This window comes from Athene cunicularia (assembly GCF_003259725.1).
Source record: "Athene cunicularia isolate RWA chromosome 21 unlocalized genomic scaffold, athCun1 chr21_part1, whole genome shotgun sequence".
Classification (NCBI taxonomy): domain Eukaryota; kingdom Metazoa; phylum Chordata; class Aves; order Strigiformes; family Strigidae; genus Athene; species Athene cunicularia.
In genome coordinates this window covers 2,787,535-2,807,896 of record NW_020799127.1, presented here as the reverse complement: position 1 = coordinate 2,807,896, position 20,362 = coordinate 2,787,535, and the positions used below count along the sequence as shown (strand labels likewise).

The 20,362-nt window shown below is 37.9% G+C and overlaps 1 protein-coding gene across 6 annotated transcripts; it reads left to right on the top strand.

The window, feature by feature from the left end:
• Positions 1-1,889: 1,889 nt before the first annotated feature.
• Positions 1,890-19,917, top strand: PDPN (podoplanin). 6 transcript variants are annotated; one of them, XM_026862819.1, is made up of 6 exons: positions 1,890-2,219; positions 14,335-14,420; positions 15,024-15,156; positions 16,435-16,470; positions 16,851-16,952; positions 17,568-19,917. In XM_026862819.1, the coding sequence occupies exons 1-6, from the start codon at positions 2,150-2,152 to the stop codon at positions 17,582-17,584; spliced, it is 444 nt and encodes a 147-aa protein (XP_026718620.1). In that variant the 5' UTR covers positions 1,890-2,149; the 3' UTR covers positions 17,585-19,917. The 6 variants fall into 6 exon arrangements, with proteins under 6 accessions (XP_026718620.1, XP_026718624.1, XP_026718621.1 ...); XM_026862822.1 differs by having other exon boundaries at positions 1,892-2,219; positions 15,063-15,156; positions 16,851-16,962; XM_026862818.1 differs by having other exon boundaries at positions 1,893-2,219; positions 16,851-16,962; positions 17,568-19,916.
• Positions 19,918-20,362: the final 445 nt, after the last annotated feature.

The following is a 20,362-nucleotide window of genomic DNA, read 5'->3' as shown; positions in this document are numbered from 1 at the left end:
AAGAAATCTTTTAATTCAGCAAATAGCTTATCCTTCTTTAGAAAGACTTATTTCCTAGACCCAAGACAAATTTGTTTACATGAATAATCGTAAAACTGAAAGGTGTTCAGAGTGCCTTTGAAGAAAACTGAATGAAATTCTAAAAATCCCTTTTTTTTGTTCCTTATGAGAATTTGTTAACTTTAAAAATTCACTTTTTGTTCCAGCTTGTCTTTCATGGCGTACTACATTCATTTTTTGTTCTGAAAATACATACAAAATTCCAAACATTCCATTCGGATAAGGTAAACAATTATTTGGTTTGACTTTTCAAAATAAGTTTCATTAAAACTGACATACTCCCCCAGAAAATTTCAGTTTCATGAGTGGCATTTCCCAATAAGCAAACATTCCTTTAAATGAATTTGAAACAGCATTATCAAAGAATAATTAATCCCAGATTTTAAGATTCAAAACACGCTGGAAGTTAGTATATGGGAATATTTATTTTACTGCTTTTCTAAAGACAATAAGCCAATACTGCTTGTTGCTTCCTTGAATTAGCGTTGACTGTTTGCATCCTGCATCTCCAATACAAAGAACACAATTATAGCACCATAATTTATATCTACAGCTAAAAAATTCCTTTGGCACCTATCACTTTCAAAAGTAAAGCCCTACGGAAGGTGTTGCATTTCCACCTGCAGCCCTCCTTACATCACTGTATCACTGCTTACATGTCTAGACTTGCTTTGCTCCTTTATAGCACAAAGTGTTGTGGAGTCTTAATGACAGTTCTGACTCACGTTCACTGAGCAAAACAACTTAGCCACGTTTTAGGGGGGGTTTGTTTTCGTTGGGTTTTTTTGTTGTTGTTGGTGGTGGTTTTGTTTTTAAAAAAGATAAAACTTCTCCCACAAGTCAGCCCCACTCCTGCAGAGGTTACCTCCTCCACAACTGTCAGCAGAAAGGAAACAAATCTATGCTGTTATGCTTGAGTCTGGTGTCTAGCACTGCAGGACTTCAAGGTGCAGAAACTGAGGGAGAAGGTCACCTACTTCCTCCATTCAGTTATGTGGCACACTGGCACAGGTAGTCCGCATGTGAGCGCTGATTAAAACTTACCACGTTCCTAAACAGATGTAAACCTGTACATCATTACTTGCCCCCAAAAAAGGGGAAGATTCAGAAAAGGATTAATATAAATCATTGCTCCCCAAGTCCTGCTTCAGCCCCTGTCTAACAACCATTATTTGTGAGGAAGAAACGTCTGTTACAGATGTTGGTAGAGTGTTAATCTCGTCTCACATCCGTGCTGTGCAATGCTGATGCGCAGAAACATATAGTAACTAGTCTTGTACAGACCACTGTACAGCTGTTCTACTAACAGTTACATACAAAATGGAAAAATCCTCTATCCTTGTAGGGTGATATCAGCACAGTGAGGCCAGCAAGCATGTGGGCAGAGATAAATGCTGGAGTACAGCTAGGATGTCACCTGAGGACACAGGCTGAAAGAGACTTAGACATGCAGAAAAATTCAGACAGTATTTACTGCAGAATTAAATAACCTATCCCAGAACTATTTCAGTACCCCTAAATGCACATTCACTACCACACTTGCTCACATAAACATGGGGGCTCACTTTGAAATGAAAAAGCATCACTTCACTGCTGGAAATAACAGGAAAAATGTGCTTACTGTTTTCCCTTCAATATTTTTTAAGGGCAGTTTGCAGAAGGGAGGGAACTCCCTGAACACCTCGCTCTGCCTAAATACCCTTTTCCCCTTTGCTAAATAAAAGTCTTCTGAAAGCCACAACAGCTCCTGTAACTTTAAACCTGGGCTGAGATCATCATTTCAGTGCTGACCAAACAGAGTGCAGAGGGCGGGCCTGGCTCTTCTTTGAGGACCACCTTAGGCATGCTCCCACCCCTTGGCTAAAGAAAATAATGCGGACTCCACTCAGTTTTCTTTAGCTGTATAGTTATCTGGGAAAACTTCCCCCTTTAGACTTCAGCAGTTAAGCGAATATTTGGAATACCAAAGTGTTTTTTGCAGTTATTTGTTTTTCTGATCTCAATTCTCCCCTGCCTCTAAAAAAAATTAATCAGAATTTGAAGCCATCTGGTCTCAGGATTGGAAAGCTATTCTCTAAGCAGAGCAAAGATGTTTATTAAAGTTCAATTCTTCATCTTCGTTCTAGGGAGCGTGCCTTTGATAGCACTTGCTGAAGAAGGTAAGAAGAAACTTTGGTTAAAATTATTTCCAGTCATTTCCTGTACTGTAACAGTTTGTGTGTTTACTTGTAAGCAACATAGTTCCTCTGTTCTGGTTATAAAACTTTCCTTCGAATTCTTAAGTTACTACTAGGCATCTACTATGGCTATAATCAGGAATGAAACGCATCAAAAGTTTTCAGATGGGCTGAGTTATGCTCTATTAGGAAAGAATTTTCTGTGTGTGGCTGTGTAAGGGAAGGAGAACAGTAGAAGCAGTCAGGGAAGGCACTAACACCAACAGCCCCTGGAAATGCCTTCGGTTCCCCTGTAATATATGCAAAGGAGACTGCGAGCAATAATTTAGTTGTAACTGACATTTAGGTGATGAAACTATGAAAGTAACTTACAAATCTTTCCGTTCAAGAGCTTAGCTTCTGTATTTAGAGGCATTACGACAGCTTAGAACTGAGCCTTATGCAGGGTGTTGCTAAGACTAACTTAGCCATAAGTGTTATAGACAAGTGAGGGAGACTGAAACAGGAAGAATTATTACTTAAGACATGTTTGAAGCGTTATGCATCTACTCAGAAAGTTTATTTGCCAAACTATTTCTTTTGAATCTTAAAAATACAATGTACACTTTTAGGTAAAGCAGATGTTTAAGTCTTCTTGCAGCTAAAGGGGAAGAGTCTGATTTATTAGCAGTAAATCAGAATTACCCTGAGCAGAACCTGATTTCAGGAACATCACATTCAAATTCAGTCTTTCTGTGTAGTATTTGACTCATGAATGAATCGGCCATCAGGCAACGTGCCTGGTGTTTGATGTATGCGCAAACAAAAAGTGTGCCTGTAGCAGTGAAATAAAGCGACCGTTTCCACAGAGCACTAGTGCTTGGAACATGTTCCGAAAACAATAACCTGAAACTCAACCCACTGGTCTTCCAAAGCATAAATCTCCTTGTCTGACTTGGATTTGAGGACCCCACCTGAAACATATGACCTGATTTGGGGCTGGTAACCGTATTATTCTGTTGGAAATAATGGGGCTATATCAATATACAGTATGTGTGGATGTTGGCTTGAAACTTCTAATGGGAATTCCTGGTGTTCGGTATTGTCAGAATATGAGGCTGGAAGTTTGGAGTTATGCTTCTACATTTCACAAAAAATTTCAAATCAGCAGATACTAGGGAAGTCACAGATAACTGCTTTCCAGGCACACTCAGATAGCTTATCCTTAAAAAGCACTAATGTTAAATGGACCAGAGTTTAAAGCCACTAGAAGTGAGGCAAAACCAGCACCATTTTATATAATTACCTTAAGCAGTTTCTAGGATACCAGAATTACAGGGAAAAAAAGTTTTACATCTTCAGGCTCTTGGGGAATTTTATAGCATATTTTTTCTCAACTCAGAGAAGGAGTCCAGCAACCATCAGGTTGTAACACTACTAGCCAGAAAAATATTACAATATTTCCTGCTTGCAAGATTCTACCTCTGTTTTATTACCAGTACAGTTTGCATTAAACTTGACAGTTGGCTCTAGAACATGGTTTACAGTATTTAAGACTTGCTATGTCTGTTTAGGTTTTATGATTTTTTCTTCACATAGAACCAGTTATTTAGGATAATTTCCAAAGGATACACCGGGAAAATAGACTGCAGATATAAAATAAGCAAGACTCACATATTTAGCATGTGTATCACTGCTGTTTACTGATAACCATCAGCAGTTACAAGTTAGAACAAACTTAAAATAACAATTCCACCTTTGGCAATCTGTGTCTGCACTGACACTGAAGATGGGAGAATTTTTTTGGCTTGTATAGGTGGAGTGGGCACGTTCTGATACCTGAACCTCTGGGGTAGACAATTTGGCCTAAGGGTTTTTAGAGGAAAATAAATCTCCTTCAGATTCTGATACCTCTTAACCTTGGATCTGCAGCTACCCTTTTGTTATATTTGGGCACTTCATTTTCTGGATTGAGAAGGAATCAATAAAAGCAGGTTTGTTTTGATCAGGAAGCATATTTCCAAAAGGATTATTATTGCTTCCAAATTCCTCCTTGAATTGCCCATAATTCAACTGTTGATCCTAGTTTTAAGCATAGCATTTTTCCCCGTCCAGGTAGAGATCCACAATTTGAGTAGTTTCATTAGTATCTACTGTCTTTGAGTTGCTGCAACTTTACCAAAAAGCCAGAGGTGCAGAAACCATTTTAGGACAACTGTGAACCAGAAATGTGTTTGAAAAATAGCAGTAACCACTGACCCAATAACAGGACTACCAGCCAACCTCCAAACATTTCAGTGAAAACCTATGAATCTTAAGGGAGAAGTCAGAACTGCTTAAACATTCTTTGCTCATAGAGAACATGCAAATTGCATCTAACATCAGTAAGTTAAAAATGAATGAATATTTCTGTCAAGATTTCCTGGGTTTGTGTTACTCTTAACAGGAAAATTTGGTCCCAAAGTCAGCAATGTGGTTTCCAAAAGAAAGGATAAAGGCTCTTAATGGGGTCACATAAAGCAAAACATAACAAAGCTGTAAAAGCATAAAATACTTTGCTGATGTGGAGGAGAAGATAATTAACTTATTAATTCACTTCACTCCTCATATGTGAGCTTCCAAATAAAATTAATGGCAGAAATTAACAAAAATACAGAAAGAAAACCTAGTAACAAATCTTACATCACTGTCTACTTAAAACACATCACATGCTCTAGTTATGTTATTCATGGTTTAAATCCTGACAAAAACAGCCAAGTATTTTATCTTTATAACCACCAAGGACAGCCTTGAGCACTCTATATAAGCTGATGAATTCTTAGACTAAAGCATTTCCTATCGAATGATTAGCAGATACATTTTTGTCCTTCAGTGATCCTGTTCAGCATGTAAGAACTCAGGCTCAGAAGAAATGAGTTGAACTGGAAGTTGGCCTCATTTTTTTTCTGGGCACAGCATTAATCGAACATTTAAAAGCACAAGCATTCAGATGAGTGCTTTACAGAGGCAACACATTTCCCAATTTGAAACCTTTCCCATGGTGCAAGTCTCACTGCAGAGAAGGAGATTACTCTATTGGCTGTCACATAACATGAACAAAAGTTAACATGATTGTTTAACAAGTCACCACATGTCACTTGTGCTGTATCAACTGTCTACATGCCTGATCTTACCTAGAGGCAAATTCTAGATTATACCTACTTATGCAAGTCTCAAAATTGAACAGGTTTATACCAGGTCATGTTACTTTACATTTGTTTTGCTTTAAGAGTAAACACACACAAGTTAATTCAGATGAAAAGTGTTTATATGTAAGAAGTTGAAGTTTAGAGTCAACATGAAAGACTAAATTTTTTATGATTTTGAAAAACATGGAAAACCAGAATTGACAAAAACACAAGAAAGTAGTTTTTCAAAAGTAGCTTGATTTACGCAAACTCTGTTGCCAGTTCAGTAGCAAAACTAAACAATAAAGTCGGGCTAAAGTCAGGCAACTCTAAACTCTTCTGAAAATCTAACTCGGTAACTGCTGGTAGTAAATACAATGAAATGAATGGCCACATGTGCCTCAAAAGGGAGCCAGTTCTCTACTAAATAAGCATGACAAAATCTTTCACCCTGCATCTGGCTGCGTCATGAATGAGGACACTTGTGCATGTATCCCCATGTATACCTCTTGTAAACCATACGAGTATGATATGAAGCTAGCTCTACATGTCCGATACCCAAAATTTAATTATCACAAAAAGGAGAAAAACATCTTACTGGGTCTCAATCACAAATTAGTGAGTCTGTATTTTGCAGTGTCTTGGTAAAAGACAGCAGAGAATAGATAAAATTTGCTTTCTCCTGTTGGGAAAGCAGAGAGGCTTTCCCATCTCTATCTCAAAAATTAGTTTTTGAATCTGTGTAACTTCACAGGCAAAGGACATAACATTTCAAAGCTTACAAGTGGACCTTTCATTAACTCAGGCTGCACAGTGAAAACAAAGCAGGGCAGATTCTCAGCTCCTTTAATTCAACAGTTTCCACTGAACCTGTGCATTTACCCCAGATCTAGGACTTGTAAATCATCTGAAAAAGTAAGCAGCTGAGAACTTAGAGCACGTTTTAATAGAATTAAAAAAAAAAAAAAAAAAAAAATAGCCCACAGCATGCAGGCTCTTGGGCTGTGACAGAAGCCTGCAGTGTTTCCTCCCCGTGTCATTTGAGGCGAGCCATACATACATGTGTACCACAGAAATGACTACTGTTTGCCCAGCTCTAACATATGGTCTGTCTCAGCTGCACGTTTGTTTTGTTGGTTTGTTTGCTTTTTGTCTGGATGTGGTCAGGGACTACAGGATGGAACCCAAATGCTGCCATGTCCTGCTATTCACCGCATCCCAGAGCCGTGGTGCAGACGGGCAGCCTCTGGCATCCCTGATCCCTGTGTGCACATACCATACCCTCAGCTGGAATCAATGCTGCAGCAACGCTTCACATAGCTGTGTGGTGCACAAATTGCTACACAGCATTTCAGAAAAATATGTAGGACTGGGACTGTAGGTATGCTGGGAGGTTCTAAAGAGAAACAAATGAGAAAAAATAAGAGCCAAATTTACTGTTGATTTTCAACTCACTGTCTCAGAAGCTTGGCCAAAGACCCTCGAAGGAAAGAGAAACTGATGCTGAGCTCATCCTCATGTTACTTTATGACTTCCTCGTGTTTTTTTCACCTTTGTATTTGATTATAAACACTACAACATCCAGCATAAATGCATCAGAATAATCCTTTGTGAGGACACAGTGTGTACACCATTTCAGGTGAGCACATACTCTCTCAGGAGGGCTTGAGTAGTATACGAGATGCTGTTAAATCTGTAAAGGAGACACACTTAATTCCAAATGCGTATCAACATGTTTTATAACAGTGAAACCCACCTAAATATTAGGTAGTCTGTTATTAGTTACTATGAAAGTCAGACTAAATATATGTGAATGGATCTTGCTTGCCATGTGGAAATAAAGCTGCTAACCAAGAAAAATCATTGTGTGAACAAAATTAAAGCCTAAGCAGTTTCCAGTTTAGGATTTAGCATGCATATTTCAAACAAATGAATTTAAATGATCGTGCAAACACGCCAGTTTTGCTGGCAGATACAAGGGGTTAGTTAGCTCCATCAAGGCAGCTGTGAAAGGGCATATGGCTATAGCCTCAGAGTTTTGGGAAAGAAGTGAATCAGGGCAAAGATTAGTTTATTACTGATTAGAGGTCATTTCTTAATTCCTTTATCTGCACTTAGATATCCCAATATTTGTACACAGATTGTCTGCTTTCTGCTGCACACCCTGTAAAACTTGCTGATCCGTTACATGAATTTTGGTTTTTCCCCTTGTCTTCGCTGCAACGCTCATTCCTTGTCAGCCATGCAGTGATAAACACAGTACTGTAATGCTGTAGTTTTATGTTCCATTTACAGAAAGATGCAAAACAGACTTACACCTTGATCACAATTCTAATCTTGTTGCCCCGGTCAAACCCTTACTGCTCAGAGAAAACAACAAAACTGCTAATAAGACTGCAGACAGGACAACAGGGTCATGGGGCAGCAAACACGAATAAGAAAGCGGTTTTATCCCACATTCATGGGAAGCAGCTCTGAGGTCAGTGTATATCAGACAAGAAATCAGAGGTTGACACAGCAACATTATTAAAAGCATAAGTCTTAGAAGACTCATCTCTAGTTCTGCAAGGAGTGCAGAAAGGAGTGCTAAAGGAATGTCCCCTAATGGAGTTAGTCTCTTCCTTTTTAATGCCCACAGTTCTATGGCCAATTTTATCATGCATAACAGAAAGCTTAGCAAGTTACCACCTTTTCCTCTTCTGGCTTTGTTTTGTAACTTTGGTTGTGGTTCAAACATCTAGCAAGCTCTTGAAGACCAGTTCTGTTTCTCTGTATCTGCTATCTATATCACTTAAAATATATATCTTGTTTTGCTTTTCTGTGGGTATCATATATGGGCAATGTGAACTATTGTAACATTCAAAAGACATGTGATTTACTTCAGAAACAGCCAAGTGGTTCTTTGCCACTTGGCACCGTAGATTTAAACTCTGGCTTTGTTCCTTTGGCTAAGGCAGCCACAGCAATAGAAACCATCTGTAGCAGGGTGTGGTGACCAAAGGAAATGTTTCTGACAATTCAGCAAAACATTGTCATCATGAGCTACATGGAATACCTGAACAAAGTCAGTCATACACTTGAGTAAGGCTGAGCTAAATCCTTCCTTGTGCATCATGACCATTTTTAAACTGGCAGATACTTTCCAAAGTTCACGGGATTTTGTCATCCAGCTTCCTTCATTATATAAAGCAAAGCCATCCGTCTCTGTATAAGGAAGCTGCAGGAAGAACTTCAGGATTTAGACAGGATACTTTCTCCTGAACAACAAAAAGTCTAGACACTTAAACATATGCCAGGGCATTTCTTTATCAGGGCATAATATATTACTCCAACTTCCAGAAATAACAGAAAAAGAGAAAATGCCAGTGCTGTGGCTTCAAACATGCTAAGGGTACAAGGTTCTCAGGATACTGCATGTCATGAGTGCTGCAGGAGCCACAGGTACAAGTGAGAATTTCAGTTCTCATTAAGAAACTTCCTTGCCTTTCTAAGGTCTGAAAGTTTTAACTGTCCAAAGGCTCAAAAATTCAGAAGGCAAAACACAGAATCCACTATACTATATTCTTTAAAACCGCAAATTTTCAAAGCCTAAAAAATCTTGTAGCCTGGATTTGGCAGTGTTGAATCATTTCACACACACAATAAAAGACACCTATATGCTTTTTTTAAATACCAAAAAATGTTTAAGCAATTGTAGAAAAATAATGGAAAACTACTTTTCAGAAAAAATAAGCTGATGAGGTGGGGTTTGGAACTGACTCTGGAATATATTTAAATTGAGGATGAAGCCAAATAACAGAAAAAAATTGTATTTGAAAACTACAGAGCTGCTGCTGAGACATTATGTATTCAAAAGGCAGATAGATACCTTATCAAATTATACGTTTTTGTTAAACTTCCTCCACCATTAACGAAAGTTTCCACTGAACTGGAACTGAACAGAATCCCAGTAATGAGATACTGATTTTAAGATTCTGCTCACAGTCAAATTAAGGTCTGAGTGAAGAATGCTTCCTCAGAAAGGTAATTCCTGTATCAGAACATAAGCGCTGAATAAAATACGGCCAAAACAGGATGGCTAACACACGTACATACACAGTCCTTCAGACAACACCACTTGGTCTGTAACAGTTCAGGAAGCAGACAGTGAAAAACATCAGTCAACCCCAGCTAGGTAGCTCAGTAATATTTCAGTGCTATCTCCCGAGTGACCCGTCTCACTGCATTCTGTCCCTTGCTTTTCCAGAGAAGCGTTCCACAAAGCACCTACCTAGCACAGCTGGATAGGATAAAATAGGATACTGACAAGATAAAGATAACAATAAACTTGAATTTTAAAAGCAAAACTTTTGTTTGACAGTTAACTTTTATTGCTCATTGCCCCTCTGCTCCTATTTAAAACAAACAAACAAACAGCTTCAGTTATTTATTACAGCTAAAAAAATTAACTAGTGGGTTATTTCAGCTCTTGCTACAGGGAATCCTTTAGGGTTAGCAACTTTTACCTACTGGTCTCTTATCACAGAGATGGATACTGTATTTTGAAGGCTTCCTATTTCAAGGACTAAGCTAAAATACGGGCTTACAACGGCCCTTGCCCACTAGTGTCTGGGTTTACTCAGACTGCTGGGAAAGAAACAAGATCCTACAACATTTTTCATCTTCAAAAGTATCTTTGTTGGTTTTGGAGATACCAGAAAGAAATGCTAATGAACAACAGTTTTACAACTCGCTCTCCTTTCCAACACAACCACTGTGCTTTGAAAGAAACCCTAAGAGGTTTTTCTAGTAAACTGTCACCCCATGCATAACAATGAGTAGTGAGCTCATCTTCCCCTAAGTGGGTCATGGGATGCCTAACCATGGGATGTTTTCAAAGCAATATTAAACTTTTAAAGACATCAGATTTTCTCCTGTTGTGAGAAGTTGCAGCCTGATAGCAGCTGGGAACTTTGAACTGCAATACCCACAGCTGGAACTTTGGCAGAAGGAGATGCAGCGATGAATTCACATCTGCAGCAATGTATAGCTGCAAACAGAAGAGGCCATAGTGCTAGTTGGAGACAATCACAGCACTGTGAGGCACTGTTTTTATTTACAGCCTCCTCTAAGATAGGATTAAGAACATATGCAGAAGCAGTACTTAACCCCGCGGCTCTTGCTGCATTTGGCCCACATCAGACGAAACCAACAATGACTAAAGCACATACACACCCTTACAGCCCATTTACGTTCTCTTTCATGTCAGCCATGTACTGGGTACAGGGAAAGAAGGTTCAAGTCCAATAGTTTCTTTCAATTTAAATATTTTTTACTTTATTATGACTTCCTCCAACAAAGAATTGTTGACTGTCCCATATTCCTTCCTACAAACGCAGTACACCAATAACAAAGTACCTCCCAGATCTTTCTTTTGGTAATAGTTCAGTAGAATCTGCTGAACTACCACCCAGACCACCTCCGCTCCCTGTCCAGAAAAACAAACCTGGAAATACAGTCCAGGGACTGGTCTTCAGCAAATTCAGGACCTCAGCTTAAACAGAGCATGATGGAGATTGGGTAGAGCTAGGACAAGACTTTCACACCAACAGAAATCAGTCCTGCCTGTGAGCTTTAGGGAGTTAACAGGGAAGCCACATTACCCCAGTTTCCCTTTACAGTTGAGCAAAGGCAGCACTGCCAAGGATGACCCAAATCTCAGGTGAGCTGAATTACCTTCTAGAAGTATTTATCTTTCCCTACAGACTATAAAACCTGATAAGGGCAAGCAGACACCTTATTTAGGCACCTTTATTAGGAATCTAAAGTTAGGCGATATTAATCTGGGCCACCTCCTTTTGTCAGTCACTGCACATAGAGGGCAAATGCACTGAAATAGATTCTCCATATGTCACTCATCGCCAAGAATCTGCAATAACTTTATCACAATAATTACCTCACGTTTCCTTGTGACACTCACTAATTCTCTACACCTTTGTTCTGTGACACCATTTCCTTTCCTGCCTTCACTATCAGGTAATTCTTCAGAGCTGAAAGCTGCCACCATGCCAAGAGTATAAGCAGCTTCTCTGAATAAGCTGCTTGTTGTTAACATACAAAAGTTATTTCACTTTCTACTTGGGGTTTTTCCTCTGGTAATGGGTTTTCTCCATCTGTGCTTATTTTGCAACTAGTGAATAAAGGATGTTTTTACAGTTCTGACCGGGCTTACAAGGTAAACTGATCCATACACAACTCGTGTTGTTGAGCTCTATTGCTATTTCTTAACATGTACATAGCGTAATCCCAATATTGTACTTTAAAGACATAACTTTATAAACAAAAAGTATTATAAAGTAGTGCCATGTCTTAAAATGTCTTGATATTTAGAAGGTGGCTAAAGCCACACACCTGAAAGTCAAGCCCCCTTTATGCTATCTTAACAGAAAAAAATCCGAGGTTGCTTACCTTGGATATTTCAATCAAAAATGACTAAAACGTTATTTTTACCATCTAACCTAGAAATATGCTTTACCCTGGCCTGTTCTAGTCTTTCCATGGATCACAAGGTGATTTTTTGGGAGACTGGCTGGCTTAATTAGCCACTATATTAGGCCTTACCTTGGCATAACATGAATATACTTTCTTCATCTGTTAGTGCCTAAAGTACTACTTGCACACCCTTTTGGCTCTTAAATAGAAAGTGTATCTGTAGTCAGGCTTATAGAGGTATAAAAATATAAATTTCTATTTACTTGAGTAAACATGGAATTAGAAATCTAAGTTTAGATCAGTGTTTAGTTTCTTGGCAATGGGACAAAGCTCTCGGCCTTACATTGCAAGAGATGGATGAAAATCTTTTAGTTTGGTTCAAAAATGAGTTTTGGGAGCAAGAAAAATATTTGCAAGTTCCCATTAGAATTCAGATGAGCGTTTCAAACAAAAACAGATCTTTTTTTTCCCCCGATGTCAAATCATTCATCCCCTGTATGAAACATTTCCTTTGAAGTGCCAGTGCGTTTTTTAAACTTATTTCAAAATTAAATATTGCCTTTTAAATTTGAAATAACTTTTTCATTTTAAAAAGGGAAGTTAAAAAGTGAAGAGTTATGTGGGCCTCACAATTAAAGAAGAATAATTTCCAAGTGATCTGTGCACAGCTGATTCAAAGTTATCCTATCCTTTTTTCAACTTTGACTGATATTGATCAAAATGGCAATTCTAATTTCAGTCACAGAATAAAAATTATGTTTACTTGCCTCTGTATCATATACAACACAGGGTACATTTAGGAGTATTAAAGTTCTAATAAGAAATAGTCTTACTATTTGGAACTAGTCTAAAAATTCAGAAATAGTCTAACTTCAAATGCAGAGGAGATGAGAATGTTTTTAGGTCACTAAATAAAACCAGGTGAAATTACTAAAAACAGTGTTAAGATTTGGTAAGACAAACAGGTAATGAGTATTTCCTTTACATAAAATACGCAAATGGTACTGTTTTTAAACTGTGCCTGTTTTTAAATAACTCACGTGAATTGCTATTCTCCTCCCTGAAGAGATCACCACCCCGCACTACCAATCCACCACTTCATATTTACAGTTTAAAGACGTATCAAACTATCTTGCAAAGGAAAAAAGGTTTAGGTATTCTTTGTTCATAATTAACCTATTAGCAGCTGACAATTGTTACCTTACATACATCACCGGCAAATGATATGTGAGCAGCCAGGGTTTTCTCCAACTCCCCTAAAAATTCTCTGCTTTTTGAAGAGAATGAACATGACTGTCACTCACGTAACCTTCAGCTATCATTGCAATATTTCCTATTTCTGTATTATGCTGAAAAAATATAAACTGGATTTGAAAATGTTTGTACAAACTTCTGCTCTGATTGCTGAAATAAACAGATGCAAAATTTTAATCCAGGAAAGAATTTCAGAAGTTTTAGGGGTATTTTTTGCCTTAAGTTTTTGCTCAGGACAATGGCTGTTACTGGCTTTTTGCTTAAACACTGGTATGTGGAATTAGCAGAACTCATGCCGCAGGCACCAGCGTAACAAGCAGCCTTACCTAGGTTTATCATCATGGTGAATTAGAAACTCCCAAGAGAAATCACACTACATTAACATCACACTGTGTATAGTCAGAGTTTTATGAATCAGCAAGAAACTTAATCAAATTATACTTCTGTTTTCAACATTTTCTTGATATTGCCAGTTATCTCCACATACCCATATCTTCTGTGTCCTACCCTGTTTCATTTCATTTTTCTTATTGATGAAGTCTGGCTGTATTTGTAAAGAGCCTTGCGTGGGCCAAAATGTATATATTCCATTATATCAGAGAGCACAGATGACATATATAGGTCTAGAATAAAAAGGAAGACCGTACATTGTTACCTAAAAAATTCAAATTATGGCAAGTAAGGTTTGCAACTTTAGAAAAAAATCTCTGTATAAATGTGTGTAGGAATAGTTTCAGAACTATAGATACACCCATAAACATTAATGATAGTTCTAAAAATAAAGATTGCAGCTGGGACTGAGCTGAAAGATGGGAGAAAGCTCTTACTATTTTAGAAAATGGAAGATGCTTGAAGTAATTTATCCAAATATATAAGCTAATGCTTAACTTACTGGAGCAGTCACATCCACCCAGGGGGTGTGTGTGGAAATCTTTTAGTTAAAAAAATCTTTTCTTGGACAAAGTGTTTAGTAACCAGTATGTTTCAAGGTTTCATGGTTGTGCCAGGGTTAAGGGATGTCTACTTAAGCTCTTTATCCTACAGCTATGTACAAGAGTTTATCAGAATTCAACGTTAATCCAAGTAATGTTGCAAACTTAAGTGCACAGGGGCAGGGAGATGGAACACGACAGAGATCTCATGTTTAACAAGGCTTACATTTCAAAGTAGCCAGAACGTGTGACTACCAAGTAAAATCCTAACTAATTTTCTAAAATTTTATTCAGCAAGCTCAGTTCTAGAAGGAGAAGAAAGTACAACAATTGATTTCAGAGACAGGAATGACACAGAATTTGAAGAATTACCAACCCTGGTGAGTATCATTCCTTTGGGTTACCCTGATTACATATTCTGATATCATCCTGCGGCTTAGATTTTGAATAATCATTATAAATTAAGGTATAACCTTGAGTCCTAACATAAAAATGATCTAATGTCAATGCTTTTGCTTTGCAAGCAATCAGGTTGAAGTGCGACAGAGTTGAAAATGTTGTTGGCAGTTTTTGTGCTGCAAAAATCATTCATAACCTGCTTATTCATTTGCCTCTACTAATTTAGTGCCTCTCCATTAACTTCAGTGAAACCAAACTGACAAACTAGTGTAAAAAAACCCCACACAACAAATAAAGGCAGGTCTGCAATATTCTGCAGTCTTCTATACCTTTTGTACTCCTCCTGGGAACTTAGTCATCTGATCTAGAAAGCCTCCAGCTGGGAAGACAAATCAGCTTACTTTGGTTTGGGTTTTTTTTTTTGGTCACTGTACACAAGTCAAAGATGACAGGTCATAGCTAAAAAAGCATCCATAGGGCACCTGACAGACCAAGAAACTGAAATGCTTATTTCATACACACAGACTGAATGTACTGAGGTTTTCTTTTCCCTCTTTTTTTTTTTCCCCCCCAAATTCTTGTAGTTGCCCACAAGACTACACAATGTAACAAATCTCTTGCAGTTTGGACAACTGATGACCACAGAAAGTGCATTTGCCCCAGCTGAAGACAGTGATAATTCTACTGGTTATGAAGTTAACACAGAAAATGTTGATGGTAAGAAAAAAATCTCTCTTCTGTTTTATTCTGTCAAAGTTCTACTGCCATCTACTAAACTGTGCCTAGAAGATTCAAATACAAAGTTTAAGTTGCTCTCAAAGGTAGCACTGCTAGTTTTTGAAAGTGAAGAGTAAGATTTCTAAAATTACTCCTTAACAGCCACTCCACATCCTAACTTTGTAACAGATGCGCACTGACAAAAGGAATGAGTAGCTATACTATTTTGTTTACCACTGCACTGCCAGTTCTCCCCCCAAGGCAGGCAATAACACTGAAGCCTTCACTTTTCAGATGATTAGTATGAAAATCAAACAGCTCTCCAGAAATTTTTTTTTTTTTTTAACAACTCAAAGACCCTAAAATGCAGAAAACATTTATAACTGTTACAACCCAGCTGTCCTCTCGGGTTTTGCCTTAACTTCCCTGGAGAGACACAAGTTTCATGTACATGTCATGCATATATAGAGCAAGTTGCACCCATGTCCATACAGTAGTCAGTGAGCATCAAATGGGTGCAAAAGGTTGATAAAGTGCACTGTGACCTGTGCCTGCTTAGCAGTCTGCCAAACAGCTTGTACCTGTGCTTTTGTGTCTGACTGTGTACAGAAGAACGTCTGGGCACAAATAAACGGGCACATGCTCTATATGGCTTTTGGACCAGGGTTGTTCTTAGTGGTTCACTCTTGTGCTTACCACAAGTAAAAAGTAAAAGAACACAAGCATCTTATTTTCTGCTCTGATATTCCAGTCCTGTAACAGTACCAATGACTGGTCATACATTTAATGAATCTCACTTTGAAATGGTCAGATGAGCACTTCTGAAAAAAAAAAAAAAAAAAGGTCTTTTTGTTTCCAGACCAACTTTTTGGTAACTAAATGCAAATTTAGCTTGGTGTCTAAATAAATGAATAATGGTTTCTCTGGTTGATGGGAACAGTAGTAGCTGTTGCCAACAGATGCTCAGAGTGCACTTAAGTACATTCTCAAAAATCAGATCACAAACACTGGAAGTCTGTGAGGCTCACAAGTACGTCAGATTCACCTACCAGAAGACATTAGTGATAAACTTAGTCCACCTTAATGGCAGTCTTTCAATCACATTTCAAGTCAGTTTGGTTTTAGTTTATAGGCTTTACGTTGAAACAGTCAAATCACATCTGGTGGCAGTGTATTTCTACAAAGTTTTCCTTGGATGTACCATTATAAATTGGGATGCAAAACTCTGTACAAACCACAGTGAGCAATTAAGTAATCATTCTCTTTCTGGCTTTACAGGTAGATCAAGTGGGGAACCAGAGAAAACTGAAAAAGGTAAACAGAGGAATTTTTTATAAAGGGAGAATTTAACTGCCAGGTGATCCCCTTCTAGAAGCCACTAGCTGTGCCCATGCTATTCTGAAATAAAAGTTACAGGAGGAGCCAGGACCTGCTCCCTGAGCTGCCTCCTCTGGTTCTCAGGATCCCTGTCTCTGTAGCCGCATTTACATGGAGCCCTCCCGCCCAAATGTACATTTGCAGGTCTGCAGGCTACGAATGAGCCTGCTGAATTCACCAACCTACTTCAGAGTTCACAAGATAAGGAAATTTTCCCCAAGGAGTGGGATGCAGCAGAACAGGATCAGTTCTGTCAGTAGCCTCTTACCAATGGTCTCTCTGAGAAACATGCTAACATTCCCAATTTCCTCTTTCAGGTGGTCTGGAAACAATTGCTCTGGTTGGAATAATTATTGGAATCATAGTTGCAGTTGGAATCCTTGCAGGAGTAATCATTGCTGTTGTAAGGAAGATGTCAGGCAGGTACTCGTAAGTAAATTGCTAATCAGGCTTTTCAAACAAGCATCCTCTGAACAAGGTCACAGGAATAGCTCTGGAAACTTGTAGTGCTTCTATTTTGACAAAATAACCTATTTTCATATCATACAGTGTCTATTGATTCAGCAAGAGCTGTCAGTGTGATGTGGGTGATGTAAACTGTTTCATGTGCTTCAGAAAAATTTGCCACATACTGCACGTAAACTTACATTCACCAGGTGCATGGGTTTTGGATTATTCTACTGCACAGAGGTAAAATTCACTATGAAGTATTAACAGGACCAACTTCTGGAAGTGCTGGATAACATGAACACAAACGATCTTTATCTTATTAATCTGGACATTTGTGGAATCCGATTTGATGCCAACAAGATTAATTGTAAAGCAATTTAGATTTGCATGGCTACAGACTCAAAAGTAGTAAGAAAACCACACTACATTTAACAAATATTATTCATGCAGCATTAGGAGAAAGCAAAATACGAACTGGGGAGAGAAAAAACAGTGACAGAAAAAACGAGGAAAGTGAGGAAAAACAGTAACTAAAGCATTTGTGTAACTATGAAGAACAATAAAATACGTGTTTTTTTCTACAGGCCCTGAAAATAGTTGAAACAAGCAACCATGCCATTCTACACCAGAAGATATAAGTGCTTCTTATTTTATAAGAACTAAAGACTATTCCTATATTGGTGTGAGAAGATGATCCATGGAAAATATGGTCAAAGAATTCCAGATCTATGGGGATCCCACACAACTCTAAGGACTCTTCCTCTTCCCCCCTACCCCCCCTCCCCAGAATACAGTGTATGGAACATTTAATAGGATTTTTACTAACCAGGAGTTTACTGGAAGAAAGAAGATTATGCAGTAAGAAAAAAACCCAGCAGCAATGAGATTTACATCTGAAATGTGATTTGCAGGTAATATATGCTAGCTTGATTTTTAAATGCTACCAAAGATTATTTCACATTACATTTTATACATTTCTTTAAGAAAAAACATATCCAGAATCTTTTAAGTGTTTTTGGCTGGTTTAGTGCTTGTGGCATGTTTATCTGCCAAACAGCGTATCAAAAAAAGGAGGAATTAGCTTCAGAGAGAGCCAAATATTTACAAATCTAAGAAAATATGAGATATCAGAAGCTAAAATCCTTCCACAGTTGATACAGATTTTCTGCTCTTGATACTTATGTTATTATGTGGCAAAACATGGTAGGCCCAGCTGGAACTGACCTACCAACTGAAAGCTTGCTCATCTGACTGTTGCACCAGGAATTTCCTGTCTTCTCTTGCTGCAGAGACATGCAGGGATTAAAATACACATCCTGAATTAAAGGGTGCTTGGAAAATACCCAATTTTGATGGGTCACTTTAACCAGTTACTCAGCACGCTTTAAAGCCAACATGTAGAAGCTTTTGAATTAGTTTGGGTTTGTTTTTTTTTTTTTCTGTATAACTGTCTCATTTTCTAACTGTATAGTTGGCTTGTTTGATAAATGTGTGCAACACTAGATCAGAATACGTTAATGAGGTACAATGCATCTTTGGAGTCTACACCTTTTCTGTAGCATACTTAGTACAGCAGTACCTGAACACACAGGGTTCAGAGCAAAAGGCTTTGTATGTCAGGTGGCTGCAATGCATCATGTTTTCTAAACTTTAGAGGCACTTGAGTGTTTGGTGTAAAAAACATGATAATCCATATGGTCAATAATTGCTAAATATGTGAATTTATCTAGATTTGCTTTTCTGTTTCTTTCATGTGACAAACTATCATACCAATCTGAGCTTTGGAAATAAAAAATATAATGTAAATTGTCTTATTTTACAATAACTGTTCTTTATTTTCTTTTAAAAAACCTTATAAAATGTTTTAAACTTGCCTCAATTTTCCTAACTTATTTTGCTACTTGTCTTGTCAGTGAAGTGTCTACAACCAACTCATTTGACACCGATAAATGAAGCTATCATCAAAATCTGAACATGTCAGAAAAAATAATTTAGAAGTCTTTTTGGTGCAGTTCTCAAGCTCACGTAACAGGGCACTCGGTCTGTGATGACTGATGACTAGCAAACTTTATCTTCAGGCTGGTCTGTGCTGAGAACTGCAGACTAGATCCAAAGGCTGCAATTTCTAGATACAGGCATGCTTTTTTAGTGTCATCTATAAAAAGAAACTAGTTTCCTGAAGTCTGAATTTAGACTTTTTGTCAAGCTCAGAATTAAAGCATATTTGGATACAAGCTGTGGCTTGCTGTCAATAAATACAGTTGTCACTGAATTGCTGAGTTAACACTCCTAGGAATACTTCACCTGCAGCAGTCATTCTCTCTTCCTCACCAGAGGAAGATTCTAAACTACAGTTTTCCCATGGGAATAACTTTCCCCTTGTATAACTATTCCCATCACATTACAAGCACTATCCACAAGTAGGCAATTTATAATAAAACTGAAATATACCTTAGATCTTGTCCCTTGTTTTGAGAGTCTCACCTGATAAAACACAGTCAAGGTTGTTACATGTAGAGAGTGAAGTTACGAGTACGTATGCACCCACAAGGATGCAACTAACGTTAAGGAATTTGCCATGTGTTTGCATTTAAGTACTAATCCCATGCAGTACAACCTCAGAGCATATGCATCCCAGAATTGGTCTACAGTAGTACAGTACCATTGGAATAATACATTCATATCTCACCTCCAGCATAATGCATTTGGTTTATTTCTGCTTACACTCAAAACCTGCATAAAACTAAAGGGAAAAATTAATTATACCACTCTATGAAGTCATGTATGTACTATATAAAAAATCTGTAACAAGTTTAAACCTAGTGTGTATCTTAAGTCAGTTCTTTACTAATGCTAAGTTGGTTTAGGATATTTTTAAAGCATAAAATCCAAGGGACAGAAGTGGGCTTGAAGTAGGCGACAAAGTTTTCACTACCTTTATCACTACCATGGAACCTCAATTTAACTTATTTTTTAAAGGTATCTTTATTTAACTTAAGTGTCAGTCATTTTTTTTTACCTATGACACATTGCATTCTGCAGCATTATTCATGTAACGACATCATGCAGTTCATCCAATCAATTCTGAGATTTCTGGTATATCAAATCAGTTCTCTTTCAAGAAAGCAAGTCTGCAGTCTCTTAAAAATGAGCACATGAGGTCCCATCCCTGAAATACAATTCACACACACACACCTTAATACACTTTTCAATTCCCATGACTTAGTTCAGTTGAAGACATATTTATCTTGGCTAGAAAGAGTTTTAACTTTTCACATTAGCACCCTTTGCCCCAGTACTTTTAGGTTACAGTACTTAAAGGGGGCCAAATTGCTTCAGGTGTTTTGTTTCTGAGTGCCCATACATCCCACCGGTTTTT